The following is a 19,736-nucleotide window of genomic DNA, read 5'->3' as shown; positions in this document are numbered from 1 at the left end:
CTATCTTTAGGGAAAAGAAACTTATAAATGCCTTAAATTCCTTATCACAGTGTTCACCTTCCTAAAATTCTGTTTTTTATTATTGGCTTAGAAATGGATTTCCAGTGAAAGTTTTTATTTTACTATCTTAAGTCATTTAAGAAAGTTTAACACATATTTAAAGCTATCTTCATATACAGAAGAGTAAAACTGGGGGATATGAAATTAATATGAAATATGTCAACCATTTCAATGAACAATCCTACAACACACAGAAATCTAGGACCAAAATTTAATTTGTGAGGATGAGCCACCGATTGTATTTCCCTGATACTAAGTTCTGGCTCCCAAACAAACCAGCTATAAGATGTATTTGTAGTATACCTTAGCAAGGTCTTCTTTTAACTTGTTGTATTGCTCCACATCAAAATGCTGTTGCTTTGATTTCTTGTGGAAGAACTGAAGAAATTGCCTACTCTTAACAGCTGAGTAAGTATAATCCTTAAAAAAAGAGAGAGAGAAGAAAATAACATGTTCTGAATGAACATAATGCCTCTGCAAGAAAGATACTTGACTCAGCAACACCAAAGCAAAAGAAGGCAGATGAATGGGTAAAATATTTGCAATGGCCATGAGAGTAAGCATAAGCCAACACAAATAAAACATTTAGTCTCATTTAAGATCTGCTCCTTTCAAAAACAGGCAAGCTGGGAGAAATTACACATAATGGGAAAGAAGAAGGAAGAAAAAAGAAAAGGGAGATTTTTGGCATACTGAATAAACCATGAGACAAAGCTGATATTACTGAATGTTTTGCAATGCAAATTAAGTTTTATTTATAAATGAGGGCACAGAGAACACATGTTTATCCCAATGGAGGAATCTGTGTGTTACACTAATTACTTCTCCATAGAAGTTATATATAATTTCTCTGTGTTGTAAGTCTTCATCCAGTCTTGTAAAAAACAATACATTTACCAGCTCATAAAAACCCAGATGGCAGCAATTCAGTAAATAAAAAGGCTTTTTATTGCTCATTGCTCAGATAAGAGATTCTTTGCAAAGATGTTCTAACTTACCATTTTCCTAACAAACTACTCACCTGTTGAGTGACTACAAAGTATGCAAAAAAGACCATAGAATTTGCAAATGTGATGAAGTATGTAACTGGTTCCATGATATCCCAGGAGTACACCCACCACGTGAGCCAGGCCAGTGCCCCACCCTGAATGGAGAGCAGTGCCAATCCAGCCCACAGGAGTCCGCTGGTTTTGGCTTCTGAATGAGCTGCTATTCCAGCTTTCACCTGAGGAGGAATGAAAAACTTAATTCCGTTTACAAATATACCAACTAAAGGGACAAAAAACAAGATGAAAAGGAACTCTTTAACAAATGCACATCTGTATTACTTTGAAGAGGTCAGATATATGGAAAAACAACTTATAAAACATACATGAATGAGTAAATACTCATTATTGTATCAGCTCATTAATCTTTTTAAAATTATAAAGGTAGTAACTGCCCTTGGAAAAATAAATAGTATAGAAGAGCATACAATGAAAAACTCAGAAGGCATCCTCTGAGACCCAAATAAAATTAGAGGCCTATTTGACTCAGCAATTCCACTTCTAAGAATTCATTCTGAAAATATACCTGCATACACAAAACCCATTACAGATTCATTCTTAATAGCGGAAGTCCAAAAATAATCCATATGCCCATCAAGATGTTACACAACTGTAACGAAGCTCTGTGCCGATAAGGGGAGATTTCTATAATACGCTGAAAAAAGATGAGAATAGTGCATAATAGTGTGCTTCCTTTTCTGAGAAAAAGAACAGAATAAGAATATATTTGTATTTGTACACAGATAAAGGAAATCTAAAATGATTCATAGGTGTGGAGAATGTAGTAACTGGGAGGATAGGGTGGGAGGAAAACTTTAGATTTTTAAATTTTAATCCAAGTAAATATATTACAAGTAAAGAAAAAACTAAAATGGTAAACAATCAAAAAAATAAAACAAGTCCCTCTCTCTGACATCCTCCAAATACCCTTAGAGGTAATTACTATTAAAACTTCCTAGGCCGGGTGCGGTGGCTCAAGCCTGTAATCCCAGCACTTTGGGAGGCTGAGACGGGCGGATCAGAAGGTCAGGAGATCGAGACCATCCTGGCTAACACAGAGAAACCCCGTCTCTACTAAAAAATACAAAAAAACTAGCTGGGTGTGGTGGCGGGCGCCTGTAGTCCCAGCTACTCGGGAGGCTGAGGCGGGAGAATGGCGTAAACCCGACAGGTGGAACTTGCGGTGAACTGAGATCCGGCCACTGCACTCCAGCCTGGGCGACAGAGCGAGACTCCGTCTCAAAAAAACAAAACAAAACAAAAAACAAAACAACTTCCTTACATCTCCAGAAACTTTCCATTCATATTGAGAGATACACATAGACCTTCCCATTTGAATAAACATCACAAATGGGATTATAAGTCTAAAGAATGCAGTTCTTTCTCTTGAAACAAACAAATTTCCCCAACTATCCCCCCAAATCAAAGTTATTGTTTCCACACCATTGATTAACTTTAGATGCTAGTTATTACCAACTTTCCAGCTGCAATTCTGTTAGGCGGTGTAAGGGCTCTGGGCCTATTCTCTAAAAAGGAAAGGGAGGTAGGACTCCAGCTAGTGCTTCCCTGCTCATATTACATTTATTTACAGAGACATTATGACTGATCTCTGGAGAGGAAGCATAGCATAGAGTTTAAGATGGCAGCTCTGAACACAGGCCACATGAGCTCAAGTCCAGGCTCTACATGTATTAGCGATATACCTCTGTTGCTCAGTTTCCTCATCTGAAAAAATGAGGAAGACAGAAGTACTGAACTTACAGGTTGTTTGTGAGGAGTAAAGGAGAAAATTAGCATATGGAAAGCATTCAGAAAAATGCTCACACGAGGAGCACTCAATAAACACTAGGTATTATTTTCAAATATACTCAACCGTGATGCTGCCTAACCTGTTCAAGGGGCTGCAGCTGTTCCTTCAGGTGGTCAATTTTCTCCAGTAAATGGTGCTCTCTCTTTTTCTGAGACTCTTCTAAATGCAAGATTGTAACGAGTCTATGAACCAAGGATTTCATGTGTTCCATCTCGGCAGTGTGCTCATTAGTTGGTTTTTCTGAGAAAAGACACAAGGGAAACAAGCCAGTCACCATATTGTTCCTCCAGGGTGTGTAAGTCTTTCTGTCCCCAATTCTCTTTCCAAATATTATTTTAGGATCTACAGGGTAAGGAAGCTGGTGTACAAACATGTAAACAAAGGTGTAATATACATTTGAAAAGCAGTTCAAGAGTATGTTCTTTTCAACAAAGAGTGTCACAGTAAACAACAAAGTGTGGATCTGAAAGGCAGTTCATATACAAGGTTAAAAAAAAAAAGTCACCAAAAAACATGCCACTTTGGCATAAGGATTATTATGAGCTGAAGGCAACTGAAAATAAGCAGACACAAGAAAGGCTCTCCGGCCTCTCCCTATTTGCCCAAAAGCAGGACACAAATTTTACAAAGACCCCTCTACCAGAAAGAACAAAGACACAACTTTAGACTCTTTTCAGCTTAGAGATTGCACCAGAGGAATCTACATGACAAACTTTAGTAGCTTTTAACTACCTTTAACCAACTTATTTGCTTTTCCACAATTTGCTGCCCCCAGAGATTCAAGGCCCTTTTCCTTTGTCTTGTCACAACTCTAAAAATGTATTGAGTCTTGTCACAACTCTGAAAATGTATTGTTCTTTGTAGAAGATGCTCTGTCAGCTGAGGTTCAGAGCCACCTCTTTGAGAATTACTCATTCCTTGGATACCTCCCATGTGTCTATGAAACATACACATTAATAAACTACTGTTTGATTTTTTGTTAGTAATCTCTCTTATTACAGGGGTCCATCCCAGCTAAGAACTAAGAGTAAGGGAAAATTATTTTTCAACTCTTACAGGAATTACGGTTTCAGAGTTTTTAATATAAAGTTCTCTTGATTATAGACTTCCCTCATCCCACCTTCTCTATGGGTTTATAAGTCCATATAAAATTAGGCTCAGGCTATGAGAAGTCCCTCAGATTGATACCCTTCTGAGGGCTGTAATTGTTCATTATCACTGTAAGAGAACGTGAGGGAGGACAAGGTGAGAGGAAGGAAAGATGGACCTTCCCACCAGGCAGCAGCAAACAACTGCAGAAAAGAGAGACGTGTGTCTAGAGTCGGTATCAGTCCAGTGAGTTTTCCAGTTTGTGTCAGTGGTCCGGAAGTTATTTTTCTTCCATCACTACCCAATTCAAGACTGTTGTAGTCTTTACCCTCTTCCATAGTCTAGGCTATAGCTGCCATAGAGGGGTGAAAGTTAGGTGTTCCCTTTTAGGCTTTGAGATCTGTAGAAGAGTCAGAGTCCTTTTGTTAATGAAAAGTGTATTGGTACGTAAAAGATCTATATACAGAGAAAAGGCATAGATGGGACAAAATTTTGTCCAAAACCGTGGAGTATATAACAAAGATAGACAAAGCTGGGCACTAAAACAGCAAGGGTAAATTTTATTAATAACTGTTGCAATAGGGTCCAGCGTGAACTGAACTCAACTTCAATTTGTGCAGAGATGACTGTTTTAAAAAAAGAATGACAGAATAGGCAGGGTGAACAGCAGGGGCTTGAACAGAGTCAGAGAAATGAAAATTTACAAAAAGTGGATAGTTGGTTAATGTTACTGGGCCATCTGGGTTTAATTGGTAACTATACAGAAGAGATATAAACTTCTCATATCTTATGACAGGATGCAAGTCAGAGCCAGGCACCCACGGGTTGGGAGTAAGAGAGTTATGTCCTTGAACATTAGCATTTCAAAGAGAGACTCCCAAGAGAGGACAGGTCTGGGTGATAAAAAATTTATACCCCCAGGCCAGGTGAGTTGGTTCACGCCTGTAATCCCAGCACTTTGGGAGGTCAAGGTGGGTGGATCACCTGGGTTCAGGAGTTTGAGATCAGCCTGGCCAACATGGTGAAAACCCATCTCTACTAAAAATACAAACATCAGCTGGGCATGGTGGTGCACACCTGTAGTCCCAGCTACTCGGGACGCTGAGGCAGGAGAATTGCTTGAACCTGGGAGGCAGAGGTTGCAGTGAGCCGAGATTGCACCATTGCAATCCAGCCTGGGCAACAGAGAGAGACTCTGTCTCAAAAAAAAAAAAAAAAAAAAAAGTTCTGGTGAGGGCTCAGAAGTTCTTTGCAAGTCCATAACAATAATGGTGTTTATTCCAGCTTCCAATAAGATAGTCCTCATTTCAAAGAGCTTATCAGATTGGCCTTTACCATATATATATTTCTGGATTTTTAGTAGAGACAAGGTTTCACCATGTTGGCCACACTGTTCTCAAACTCCTGACCTCAAGCGATCCACCTGCCTCAGCCTCCCAGAGTGCTGGGATTACAGGTGTGAGTCACCACGCCCAGCCTACCATCGATATTTCTACCAACATTCTGATCATGACCACTTAAGTAAATCTCTAAAAATGTTCAGACTTCCTACAGCTATTCTCTTCCGAGCCCTCACCAGAATTGTCCTTAACACTCTGTTCATGGCAATATAGGCTTTTTCTAGTCTGCTCTTCCAAACTCTTCCAGCCTTTCCCCATTACCAAATTCCAAAGCCACTTCCACCTTTTCAGATATTCTTATAGCCCCACTCCTGGTACCAATTTTCTGTCTTAGTCTATTTTCTGCTGCAACAGCAGAGTATCACAGACTGGGCAACTTACAAAGAACAAAATTTTACTTCCTCACAGTTCTGGAGTCTGAGAAGTCCAAGACCAAGGTGTTGGCATATCGGTGAGAACCTTCTTGCTGCATCATCCCATGGCTAAAGGGAGGCAGAGAGAAAGCAAGTGTGTATGCACAACAGCACAAGAAGAGGCCAAACTCATCCTTTTATAAGGAACCTACTGCCATGATAACCTCTCCAGTGAAAATGGCATTAATCTATTCATTAGGGCAGTGCCCCTGTGAGCCAAACACCTCCCAATATGCCTCACATCCCAACACTACAACACTGGGGATCAAGTTTCCAACACATCAACTTTGGGGAACATACTCAAAGTACAGCATTGCTCTACAGATGAGGTTCTATGGCTTATTGACCTACCACCAGGTTTTGGCTGGAATAAACAGTAAATTTTCCAGATGGTACTGAGCTTTCTCAGACAGGCATTCTAAGAGAAGCGGAGTTGTCATCCAAACAATGTGGCCTTGAGCTATCAGAAACTATGCAAATGTTCGTTCAAGTCTCTTAGTGTGTGTGGTGTGAGGGGGGCAGTGTTGACAACATTTGTGCTGAGAGTTTACAGTTTTTATAGGCCATGGTTAACGCCTAGTTGAGAAGAAGGTTCTGAGGAACCTGACTGAAGTTTAGTCAAGGTGAGAGTCTTTGTCAAGTGGCATGAAATGTTTATCTGAGTTCAACAACCACTACAGAATTAATGTGTTACACTACCAACCTAAACTGACTCATAATATTTGTCTGTGGCATCTCCTAATAAAGGCCAAAAATGAGAGATAATTATTATTTTCCTTTTCTTCAGAAGCTTATTTTTTGTACATGTGTCTTCCGTGTGAACTTAATTTTCATACCCCAAATTTTGAAATCCAAATTTGCAATGTATTAGAGGACTATTTTAGTTAAATGGAGTTTAAATAACTTTTTTGAAGACTCCAAATTTGTAATTTTATAAATTTCATTTTCAGTTAATCCAGTATGATTCCTCTGCCATTGTTTTCCTTCCAACTATACCTGCTGTGTCCCTGTTTACTTCACCCTCTGAGACTTGGCAAGTCTGATACAGTTTTCATAAGCTGAGGTTCCAGGGAAACCTGGGCTCACTGACCTCCCATCTCCAGGGAGGCTTCTGCCCTAGGAGTTCAATTCCAACAAACAGCCCTTCCAGGCAGCAAGCGGGGTTTTCTAATGAGCAGGCAGGAGTGGGGAGGTTGTGCTTTACCCCACTTAGACCTAAGGCTTATGGTCCATGTGGTGGTTTGAAGGTTTAGGAAGGTCATGTAGAGCAATGGGATGGCCTGTAAACATCTTTTTCCACTTGTTTGTTCATACATGCAACCCAAAGAACAGCAAGTGGAAGACCTTCCAGGGAGTTCGGAACTCACTGGACATGAAAGTTGTGTAATATCTTAACAGGGATTTCCAATTCTATATTTTTCAATTTCTGTCACCCTCTCTTTGAAGTTAAATACTGCTCTGATGTTAAAAGAGAATTCAGAATGGAAGAAAGTAAGTGTTGAAATAAGTGATTCATTTTAATTTCTTTATTCTTCTTTGTATTTGAAAATCCCATATAATGTTCAAATATACAATTAAAATTTTTAAAAATTATTTTTATTTGAGGGGTCCTCAGAGAAATGGCTGATAAAAGTGACAGGACACGATAGTTGGTACAAGATCAACCTGGATCATATTTCTATACCAAAAAGTAAGAAAGTACTTACAGCAAACGGGGGAGAGGGAGTAAGTGACAAAGACAGAGGAGTCACTGGTGTTCAAACTGTATACTATATGACTAGCTGGAGCTGCTTCAAGCTGGAGGACTTTTTTAAAAAGCAATTTCTTACTTAAATTCCCTCCCTGTTGATGGCTCTTGCCTCACCTAGAATTTGGCTGCAAAATGATGATTTTCCACCTCCAGAAACTCTCCCACATTGACCAGTAGATGCTCAGCACCTCACTGTAAGTAAGAGCCTTCGGCCGGGCGCGGTGGCTCAAGCCTGTAATCCCAGCACTTTGGGAGGCCGAGGCGGGCGGATCACGAGGTCAGGAGATCGAGACCATCCTGGCTAACCCGGTGAAACCCCGTCTCTACTAAAAAAATACAAAAAACTAGCCGGGCGAGGTGGCGGGCGCCTGTAATCCCAGCTACTCGGGAGGCTGAGGCAGGAGAATGGCGTAAACCCGGGAGGCGGAGTTTGCAGTGAGCTGAGATCTGGCCACTGCACTCCAGCCTGGGTGACAGAGCGAGACTCCTTCTCAAAAAAAAAAAAAAAAAAAAAAAAAGTAAGAGCCTTCTATTATTTGTTGATCTATTTATTTTATCATCAATTAATTAAGGCATAGACTTATTAATTTCTTCTTCCTACCCTTAACAGTGTATAATTATAGCTTACTGGGAGAAGAAGCCTCAGAAGCCAATACTAGCTGGAATTCTTAAACTGTAATTGGTGAATTGCTGGACACTCAGTGTGAACTAGCATTGAAGGAAAAACTCCCACACTTTCATGAGTTTTATCTCCTGGAACCTTACCAGGTTCTCACAGTGAAGATCAGAGATCAGAGAAAAATACTCTCTTTGCTTTGGGCAGGAGGAAAGGAAAAATAACCATTCTGAAATAGCCCTGAGCACATGTCCTCCATAATGGGAAACTACTTTACCGTAGTCTTATCTGACTTGGAGAAAGGGCAATTAGTCAACTACAGATTCCTCTAGCCTTACTGCCTCATACAGGAGAATAAAAGAGGCTAAACTCTTGTAAAGATTACAGTCTAGAGACACAGGCCCAGTGAAAAAGATATACATTTAATAATAAGATTAGGCTGGGCACAGTGGCTCACGCCTGTAATCCCAGCACTTTGGGAGGCCAAGGCGGGTGTATCACGAGGCCAGGAGATCGAGACCGTCCTGGCTAACACGGTGAAACCCTGTCTCTACTGAAAATACAAAAAATTAGCCGGGCGTGGTGGCGGGAGAGTGGCGTGAACCCAGGAGGCAGAGTTTGCAGTGAGCTGAGATCACACCACTGCACTCCAGGCTGGGTGACAGAGTGAGAGTCCGCCTCAAAACAAAACAAAACAAAACAAAACAACAACAACAAAAAAAACCCAACAGATTATAGAATGATTCCTCTCCTCAATATCTTACCACTACATTAACAGGTCTCCAGTTTTATAAAAGGCACAGATTCTATTTGAGAAAGAATTTATAGGGAAACCCCAAAACATCAGGCGAAACAAAAATAAGGACACTAGAGGAAAGCCTGATACCTACAGCTACAGCAAACATTAAACATCTAACTCCTAGCCACATAAAACCTCACACTAAAGACCTATTCAGCTCAGTTTCTATTGCCTGATACCTCATGTCTAGCTTTCAGCAAAAAATTTAAAGACAAGCTAAAAGGCAAAGAAAAAAACAACAACAGCCACAGTTTGAAGGGACAAGACAAGCATCAGAACCAGGCTCTGATATGGCAGAAATTCTGGAATTATCCGAGTAGGATAGTAAAGCAACTATGATTAAAGGCTCTAATGGAACGAGTGTACCATATGCAAGAACAGATGAGTAATGTAAATGGAGAGCTAGAAACTTAGAAAGAACCAAAAGGAATTGCTAGAAATAGAAACCACTGTAACAGAAATGAAGAATGCGTTTGATGGGCTCATCAGTAGACTAGACACTGGGGAGGAAAGAATCAGTCAGCTTGAGGGTATGCCAACAGAAACTTCTCAAACTGAAAGTCAAGGAGAAAAAAGAATGGGAAAAAACAAAAAACAAAAAACACCTAACAAAATATTTAAGAACTGTGGGACAATTGCACAAGTGTAACTTATGCATAATGGGACTACCAGAAGAAGGAAAAAGAGAGAAAGGAAAAGCAGCAATATTTGAACTAATAATGGCTAAGAATTGTCCAAAAGAATATTGCTAATGGCCAAAATGACAGTTTGAGATGAAAAAAAGCTCTCTTTAAGAAAGAGTTAAGACTTCCAGTTTCCTGTCTCACATAAAAAACTCAAAAGTTGTCACTCCATCCTAACAAGTAATAAATGGCTGAGTACAATGAAAATCAACAACTCTTCTAAGATGCGTAAGAAAACTAAGGTTAGAGGGAAAATTGCTGTCCCCAAAATTGAAGAGATAGATAAATACAGACAATGACAACCTAACGAAGCAGAGACTCATGAGCAGAAATCTGCCAAGAATCAGTACCAGGGTAGGAAAACCTGAACTGTAACTGACAAATTGCTGGAGGCTCAGCCTAGACAACTCTTGAAAACACTCCAGGGAGTCCCACAGGTGGGGGCATTCCCACACTTTTGTGAGTTTCACTTCTGGGAGTTCTACTAGGTACTCACAGTGAAAACTGAAGAAAAATCTCCTTCTGGCAGCAGGAAAGGAAAAGTAGTCATTTTGAAATATGCCAGAGAATTCTGTTCTTTCTTTCTTTCTTTTTTTTTTTTTGTGAGATGGAGTCTTACTCTGTTGCCTAGGCTGGAGTTCAGTGACATGATCTTGGCTCACTGCAGCTTCCGCCTCCCGGGTTCAAGTGATTCTCCTGCCTCAGCCCCCCGAGTAGCTGCGATTACAGGCGCCTCCCACCATGCCCAGCTAATTTTTCTATTTTTAGTAGAGACAGGTTTCACCATGTTGGCAGGCTGATCTCGAACTCCTGACCTAGTGATCCCCCCTCTATTGGGGACCGTGCCGGGGGTGGTGGAGAATGAACAGACAGACACAAGAGACAAAGACAAACAGAGAACATGGCGGCCGCGCCTAGAGCCTCCGCCTCACTTTATTTATACTCCATAAATCCCATGTCAGCAAAAATAACACAATGCAAAACAAACTTTCTGCACCCAGATGTAACCTTCTACTTAGTTCCTTGTCTCTAAGCTCTTTCTTATTTTGTCTGCCTTCTTGGCACCTACTAGAGTTCATTAAAAGTTCAACTAGAGATACTGTCCTTGACTACTGGAGTTCATTGAAAGTGCAACTAGCTAGAGATACTGTCCTTGAGCCTTATCTGTTCTTAGCATATTATTTTCAATGGCCCCTGCACCCCTCCCTCGGCCTCCCAAAGTGCGAGGATTAAAGGCGTGAGCCACCGCGCCTGGCCAAATTCTGTTATTCTTAACAAGGACTGTCCACAAGGTAAATTATTTTCCCAGAGCCTAACCGATTGGGATTTCATTAGAGCTTAGTTAATCTAGGGGAAAAGAAAAACCCAACTTCAGCACCCTGTAACCATCGTATCCCACCTAAGGTGGTGGAGGGTGGGGGAAGGGCTGAGAAGCATTTGTGAAGTTCACAGTCCAAGGGTACAGGCTCACTGAAAGACTGAGACCTACTTGCCTTAATCATAGGACTATAGAACACTTCCCCTCCATACCTTACTTTATCACTATATTATAAAAGGCTTATTTACTGCAGTTCCCTTTATCCAGTATATCATATCCAGCTTTTAACACAAAATTACAAGACTTACTAAAAGGCAAAAAACACAGTTTGAACAGACAGAATAAGCATCAGAACGAAAGCCAGACATGGCAGGAACGTTGGAATTATCAGACTAGCAACTTGAAATAACTACAAATAATATGCTAAGGAATCTACTAGAAAAAGTAGATAACATGCAAGAACAGATGGGTAATGTAAGAAGACAGATGGAAATTCTAAGAAAGAATCCAAATAAAATGCTAGAGATCAAAAGCATTGTAATGGAAAGGAAGAATGCCTTTAATGGGCTTGTTAGTAGATGAAACACAGCTGAAGAAAGAATCTCTGAACTTAAGGATATTTCATTAGAAACTTTCAAAACTGGTAAGCAAAGAGAAAAAAGACTTTATAACCAGAACAGAATGTCCAAGAACTTTAGGACAACTACAAAAGGAATAACATGTATGTAATGAAAATACTAGAAGAAGAAAGGAAGGAACAGAAGAATTATTTGACTAAAGACTGAGAATTCCCCCGAAACTAATGTCAGATAGCAAACCACAGATCCAGGAAGCTCAGAGAACACCAAGCAGGACAAATGCCAAGAGAAAACTACACATAGGTATATCGTTTTCAAAGTGCAGAAAATCAAAGATAAAGAAAATAATTCTTAAAGAAGCCAGGGACAGGGGGGAACCCTTAGCTATAGCAGAGAAAAAAAATTAAACCTGACTTCTCTGAAATCATGCAAGCAGGAAGTGGGATAAAATATTTAGTGTTGAGAGGAAAAAAAAAAGGCCTAAAATTTGGTACCCTGTGAAATTATTCTTCAAAAGTAAAGGAGAAACAAAGATATTTTCAAACAAAATTTAGTGAATTTGTTGCTAGCAGGCCTGCCTTGCAAGAAATATTAACAGAAGTTCTTCAGAGAAAAGCAAGATGATATAGGTTGGAAATTTAGTTCTACAGAAAGAAAGAGAATCAGAGAGGGAACAGTAGAGGTAAAATAAAAACCTTTATTTGTATTATTTTTAATTGATCTACTAAGATAACAGTCAGTTCAAAAGAATAATGCTAACACTGGTTTTGACTATGTATGCTTGGTATACCTATGCTTATGAATCACTGAAATGAATGACAGCCATGAGACAAGGGGCATGAGGGAGGAATTGGGATTTTTTTTTAATTATAAGGTATTTGCACAGCCGTGAAGCAGTATAATGTTATTTGAAACTGAACTTGCAATAGTTGTAAATGTATATCGCAAACTCTTAGGCAACCACTAAAAAAAGAAGTATAAATAATATGCTGGAAAAGGAGAGAAAATGAAATATACAGAATGCTCAATTAAAAACCAAAAAAGGCAGAAAAAATGTGGAAGACAAAAACAGGAAAAAAAAAACAACAATGGCAACAAATAGAAAACAGTGGCAAATATGGTAGATATTATGTATATCAGTAATCAATTTGAATGTCAATGGCCTAAATGAACCAATCAAAAGATAGAGCTTGTCAGAGTGGATCAAAAAGCCAGATCCAACTATGTATTGTCTATAAGAAACCCACTTTAAATATGAAGACACATATAGATGAAAAGCAAAGGGATGAAGAAAGATATACTATGCTAACACTAATAAAAAGAAAGCTGAAATAGCTATATTAATTTCAGACAAAACAGACATTAGAACAAGGAAAGCTACCAGGAGTAAAGGGAGACATTACATAATAATAAAAGGCCAACTCTCCAAGAAGACGTAACAATTCTTAATGTGTATGCTCCTAACACAGCATCAAAGTACATGAGGCAAAACAAAAACTAATAGAACTACAAGAAGAAACAGATGAATTCACGTTTACAGTTGCAGACTTCAACATTCCTCTGTTAGAAATGGACAGATCTGCCGAGCAGAAAATCAGGAGGTATACAGTTGAACTCAATAGCACCATCAATCAACTGAGATAAATGTGACATCTATAGACTATCCAAAAACAGCAAAATACACATTCTCAAGTTCACATGGAACATCTCATCAAGAGAGATCACACTGAAGGCTATAAAACTCACATGAGTAAATGTAAAAAAAGAAAAATACAATATATGCTTTCGGATCTCAGTGGAATTAAAATAAAAATCAATAACCCAAAGATAGCTGGAAAATTCCAAAATACTTAGATATTAAATAATGGACTTCTAACACATGGATCAAAGAAGAAATCACGAGAAAAAAAATTTAAAATATTTTAAAATAAATGAAAATACAGCTTATCAAAATTTATGGAAGGCACTGAAAGCAATGCTCAGAGGGGAATCTATAGCATTGAATACATATAATAGGAAAGAATAAACATCTAAAATTTAAAAATCTAAACTTATACTTTAAGAAACTAGAGAAAGAGGGGCAAATGAAATGAAAAGCAAGCAAAAGAAAAGAAATAATAAATATTAGAGTAGAAACCAATGAGATCGAGAACAGAAAATCCATAGAGAAAAATCAATGATGTTAAAAGCTAGTTCTTTGGAAAAAAATCAATTAAATTGATAAACTTCTAGCCAGGTTAATCAAGAAAAACAAGAGAGGCAACAAGTTATTCATGTTAGAAATGAAATGAGGGGATTTAACTACAGATCCCATGGACATTAAAAGGAAAATAAAGAAATACTATGAACAACTCTATGCCCACAAATTCAATAACCTAGATAAAATAGATTAATTCTCTGAAAGGCACAATCTGTCAAAACTCACACAAAAAGAAATAGACAATCTGCATAAGCCTATACCTATTAAGCAGTTGAATCAATAACTAATAAACTTCCAAAACAGAAAGGACCAACTCCAGATAGATTTCCTTGGTGAATTCTACCAAACATCAAAGGAAGAAACTATATTAATTCTCTACAATCTCTTTCAGAAGAAAGAAGCAGAGGGAATACTTCCTAACTCATTCTATGAGGCCAGCATTACCTTAATACTAAAACCAGACAAAAACACTGTAAGAAAACAAAACCACAGACCAACATCTCTTGTGAATATAGACACAAAAATCCTCAGCAAAATAATAGCAAATAAAATACAACAATGTCTAAAAAGAATGCTACACCACATCTAAGTGGGATTTATCCAGGTATGCAAGGCTCAACACTTGCTTATGAATTCATGGAATCCATCACATCAACAGACTAAGGAAGAAAAATCACATGATCGTATCAATATGCAGAAAAAGCATTTGACAAAATCCAAAACCAATTCACAATGAAGACTCTCAGCAAACCAGGAACACAGGGCAATTTCCTCAACTTGTGAAAGGCAAGAAAGCAAGTCATAGCCTGGGAGAAAATATTTGCAAAAGACATACCTGATACAAGACTGTTATCCCAAACATACAAATAACTCAAAAGAAAATGAACAACCTGGTCACAAAATGGGCAAAGATCTGAAAAGACACCTCAACAAAGAAGACTTAGATGGCAAATAGGCATATGAAGAGATGCTCAACATCATATGTCATTAAGAAACTGCAAATTAAAAACAATGACTACACACCTACTACAATGGTGAAAATCACACCCGAATCACTGATATCACCAATTGCTGGCAAGGATATGGGGCAACAGGAATTCTCATTCACTGCTGGTGGGAACACAAAATGGTACAGTCACTTTGGAAGACAGCTTGACAGTTTTACACAAAACTAAACACTATTACAATATGTGCCAGCAATCCTGCTCCTGGGTATTTAACCAAATGATTTGAAAATCTATGTGCAAACAAAAACCTGCACATGTGTGTTTATAGCAGCTTCATTCATAATTGCCAAAACTTGGAAGTATCTCAGATGTCCTTCAGTAGGTGAATGAATAAACTGTGGTACATACAGATAACGAACTATTATTCAGCCCTAAAAGGAAATGAGCTAACCAGCTCTGAAAACACATGAAAGAAACTTAAATGCGTATCACTAAGTGAAATATGCCAATCTGGCCTTCCTCTTCACTTTCTTCTTTACTACTGCCTCTTATCTCCTCCCTTTATCACTCCCTTTTCTTCTCTTTCCTCTCTCTCCCTTTTCCCCTTCTTCTTTCCCCTCTTGCCTTTCTCCTTTTTTTTTCTTCCCACTCTCCCGCTTTTTTCACTCCTCTCTCCCACTGTTTAGTATTTTCCCTGTTGTATTCCCTTTCTTAAATATCCTATTTTCTCTTCCCTAGCTCTCTCATGTCCCTGGCCCTACTCCCATGCGCCCCCACCTCCGCCAAAAAGAAAGAAGTGAATCTGAAAAGGCTATACAATCGGCCCTTCTTATTTGTGGGTTCTGCATCCGTGAACTCAACCAATCATGGATTGAAAATATTTGGAAAAAAAATGCAATAAAAATTAACAATACAACAACAACAAAATGAATGAAAAAAGAATATAGTATAACAACCATTTACACAGCATTTACACTGTCTTGGGTATTATAAGTAATCTAGAGATTTAAAGTATGTGAAGGGAGTATGTAGGTTATATGCACATGTAACATTTTATATCAGGGCCTTCAGCATCCTTGAATTTTGGTAGAGTTTGGTAGAGTTTGCCTGGCCCTATTCTGTATAATTCTTTTTTTTTTTTTTTTTTTTTTTGAGACGGAGTCTCGCTCTGCCACCCAGGCTGGAGTGCAGTGGCTGGATCTCAGCTCACTGCAAGCTCCGCCTCCCGGGTTTACGCCATTCTCCTGCCTCAGCCTCCCAAGTAGCTGGGACTACAGGCGCCCGCCTCGTCGCCCGGCTAGTTTTTTGTATTTTTAAGTAGAGACAGGGTTTCACCGTATTAGCCAGGATGGTCTCGATCTCCTGACCTCGTGATCCGCCCGTCTCGGCCTCCCAAAGTGCTGGGATTACAGGCTTGAGCCACCGTGCCCGGCCCCTATTCTGTATAATTCTTAATGTCATAGTCAGGTTCTTGAAAACTGCAACTTTAAATGAAACGACTATAAGGAAACCAATTTTACCATAGGCTAATTGATATAAGCAAGAGTTAGGTTCTTACAGCATATTTCTGGTCATAAAAACATGACCAAACTTCTAAAGAAAGACCCAAGACACTTTTAATGTTAAATATTAAAATAAATGTAAGCTATATATACATTTAAGAAAGATTAATAAAAACAAGATAATTATTCACATTATATACATTAATGATGAATACATGTAGTTCTACATTTGTCACAATCCACAGAATGTACACCACCAAGAGTAAACCGTAATGTAAATTATGGACTTTGGGTGACAATGATGTGTCCGTGTGTTCACCAATTTTAACAAACATACCAGTCTGGTGTGGGATATTGACAGTAAGGGGTGTGGGGTGCAGAGAGCATACGGGAACTCTCTGTACATTCTGCTCGATTTTGCTTTGAACCTAAAACTGCTTTAAATAATACAATTTATTTTTTTAAAAAGATTTAAGAGCCATACAACCATATATACTTGAATTATTGATTTTCAGGTCTACCTCTCTCTTAACCCAATAATATCGGATTAAGCATTTAAGATCCTAAAGTAAAATCTTGAAAGTCTAAAAAGAGTATATGGGACTAAAAGCCCTGCTAGGCAACAGTAGGTGATCACTTATACCCCTGCTGGAAAAGCTTAAGCACTGGTTTTCCAAAGGCTTCTTGGTCATCTGATAAATTTAAAAGATTCTTAACATAAACTGTGCTCCCTCTAAAACCCTCACAGCTAAAGGTAACAGTGAAGATACCAGCCTGGGCAACATAGGGAGACTCAATCCCTAAAAACATGTTAAAAAATTAACCAGGCATGGTGGTGCATGAGGGCGGTCCCAGCTACTCTGGAGGCTGAGGTGGGAGGACTGTTTGATCCCGGGAGTTTCAGGTTACAGTGAGCTATGATGACACCACAGTACTTCAGCCTGGGCAACAGAGCAAGTCAGAATGCATCTTAAAAAAAAAAATAGTAATAGCTGGATAGCTGTGTTTCTTACCTCTCGTTGGACACTGTACATCATATGCTATTTTATTAATGACAAGTTTAAAATCATTCATTAGCAAAATATCCATCAAGGTGGAAGCTGAAATCTTGTTGCCATCTGAAAGAAAAACATCATGCAAGAGTATGTCTTTGTTTTAGAACAGTAAGAACAATTTTCCAACATACAGAAAATTACTAACCCAGGTCTGTACAATATAATAGCGGACATTTACTTTTTAGGGGGTGTCCCCAAACCCAAACCCATTTCCCAATGAGGGGAATCCTCCTTTGTTGCTCTACCTCCCATTTCCTTGGACAAAATGGAACAGGCAGGCACTCCCTCTCCCACCTTGTCAGCTGTGCTGGAATCCAGGTAATACCCTTGCTGAAACTGCATCTGCGGAGGGCCATGCAAAGGTTCAGGGGAGGTGGAAACCCTTGACAGCAAGGCCAGAGCAGTGGCGGGTGACAGTGTTGGGGGTGGGGTGGAGTGTAGGCAGCAGAGCCCATCAGGTGGTTCCTGGGCTAACCTGGTCTCTGCTCCTGTCTTCTCTTAGTCCTGCCCTCTTCTGAGCCTGTCTTCTGTCACTTCCAGCATGACAGCCTGTTTACATACTCCTCTGTTTAGCCAGAGTCCATTCTGCTGCTCAGAGCCAAGCTTCTGACTGGCACATGCAGGCATAAGGGTGTAACTACTTAAAAGCCTGCCTTTCTCTTTAATTATTAGAGGTAACTGATTTGTGGTGGTTAAAAATTTAGCAGCTAAACAGCACCACAAGCTATCACCGCATGGGCTCATCTCCCTTTCAAGCTTGAAAAAAATGAAGAGGCAAACTCTCAAGGAGGCGAGGGCAATAATGAACGTTAATTATGCCTAAGAAATAAATTTGCATTGCATGGTTTATTTTGTGGAGGGGGGAGAGGCAGGAGAGATTCTAAAAGTAATTTCAAATATTCTAGGAGTATTTCAGGAAAAAAAAAAAGGCTTGAAAAAATTTAACCGTAATGTGCTTTGCACAGTTTCTCCTAGAGCCTAGTTTTTGTTATATTTTTGAACCAAACTTGAATGTAATCCAGGTGTTAAGAAAGCAAACTCACTGAACAATAAGCAAAAAACTGGTGCTAGGTAGAGGTTTCTTTTTCTATCATTTTCCCTTCAGAATAGTTCACATATAATTACATGAAATTAAGTCCAGGAAAATGCTGGATGTGTATTTGCAAATCCTGGCCTGCCATTCATTTGGTTACATTCAACCAGAGCTATTTTAGCTACATTAATATGTGTGATGACAGGACTAACACTAGTAACATTCCGAAGAAACTGGCTGCTGCCTCCTGTCTGCCTCCCTATAGTTCTTTTGTTCTAGAAGACTGCAAGTCAAGTCTGCACCTGCGTCTGTTCCTAGAATTTGGCTGTTTGGGTTGCTGTTCATCAGTTGCAGTGAGATCATTTTCCAAAAAATTGCCAAATAATTCAACCCACACAATGGGCAAAACTTGACAAGCTTAGAACACTCTTTTCAAGCCCAAATTAAATGCAGGCAAATTCCACCCACAGAGTCTCTTAAAGAAAAAAAAAAAAATCAGCAACACACCAATCGCTTTATCTTTCCAAGTGTCATTTAAAAATTTACATGTAAATGACTTTAAACCAGCTACTTAAAATCTTACTATAAAAAGACATCCACTGAATATGATTTCTCAGTTGAAATACTACATTATCCTTTATACAAAGGTATGAATAGCAAAAGACTGACGTGAAACATTTTTAAGCACTAGTGATAGTGTTAAATTTTTCATGTATTCTTGGGTATCAATTTAAACCCCCGATAGGATGTTTGCACTCAGTCCAAAGAGTCCCTTTCCTCTAAGACTTCTATTCTCTTTGTGCTGTTTCAAAGCTACTAACTTAATTTTTAGAAATAAGCAGGGTAAACATCTATCGTTGTTTTAACCTCTCTTGTTTAATTCATTTCAATACTAATTGAGCACTTACCACTAGGCAAGCGCTGCTCAGTCCAACCCCTTCTGACTTCCAGGTTTGCGTCTGCCTGCCCCTAGAAGCTCAGAGAGGCGGGCCCTGCTCCTGTGGAAAACGCCAACGGACATTCCAGCGTTCCTGTGCCTGGGGGGAATGTCTGTCTAGTTCAAGGATGAAATATTAGGAAGTCCATTGTGCCATAGGGCTAAAACCTTATTCTCTGATCCAGGTTTTAGCAGGAAGAAAGCACCCTTTCCAGCTAAATCTATAGTCCTAAAAACAACCTACAATAAGCCTTTCCTGATCTGCCCTTCCTCACCTCTCAGAACTCCTCCTTTCTCCCAGCTCCCTCCTTTGTGGCCACTGTCTAGTAGGCTTCCACCTCAATGCAGTCTCACTGTTACCCAGGCTGGAGTGCAGTGGTGCCACCTTGGACCACTGCAAGTTACCCACTGCTGGAGTGCAGTGGTGCCACCTTGGAATATGGGAGGCAACCTCCGCCTCCCATATTCAAGCTATTCTCCTGCCTCTGCCTCCTGAGTAG

General features: G+C 39.3%; 1 protein-coding gene across 2 annotated transcripts in view; it reads right to left on the bottom strand.

Moving 5' to 3' along the window:
- MCUB (mitochondrial calcium uniporter dominant negative beta subunit) overlaps positions 1-19,736 on the bottom strand; it is a 117,340-nt gene that overhangs the window by 2,953 nt on the left and 94,651 nt on the right. For both annotated transcript variants that reach the window (XM_010375467.2, XM_030915196.1), the window contains exons 4-7: positions 17,225-17,329; positions 2,996-3,156; positions 1,082-1,285; positions 364-480 (exon numbers count right to left, since the gene is read on the bottom strand). In XM_010375467.2, the coding sequence (XP_010373769.1) occupies positions 364-480; positions 1,082-1,285; positions 2,996-3,156; positions 17,225-17,329 (587 nt within the window). The remainder of the gene's footprint in view (positions 1-363; positions 481-1,081; positions 1,286-2,995; positions 3,157-17,224; positions 17,330-19,736) is intronic.

Source organism: Rhinopithecus roxellana, chromosome 2 (genome assembly GCF_007565055.1).
Source record: "Rhinopithecus roxellana isolate Shanxi Qingling chromosome 2, ASM756505v1, whole genome shotgun sequence".
NCBI classification, from domain to species: domain Eukaryota; kingdom Metazoa; phylum Chordata; class Mammalia; order Primates; family Cercopithecidae; genus Rhinopithecus; species Rhinopithecus roxellana.
The sequence above is the reverse complement of the archived record's forward strand: the minus strand, read 5'-3'. Positions and strand labels throughout refer to the sequence as shown.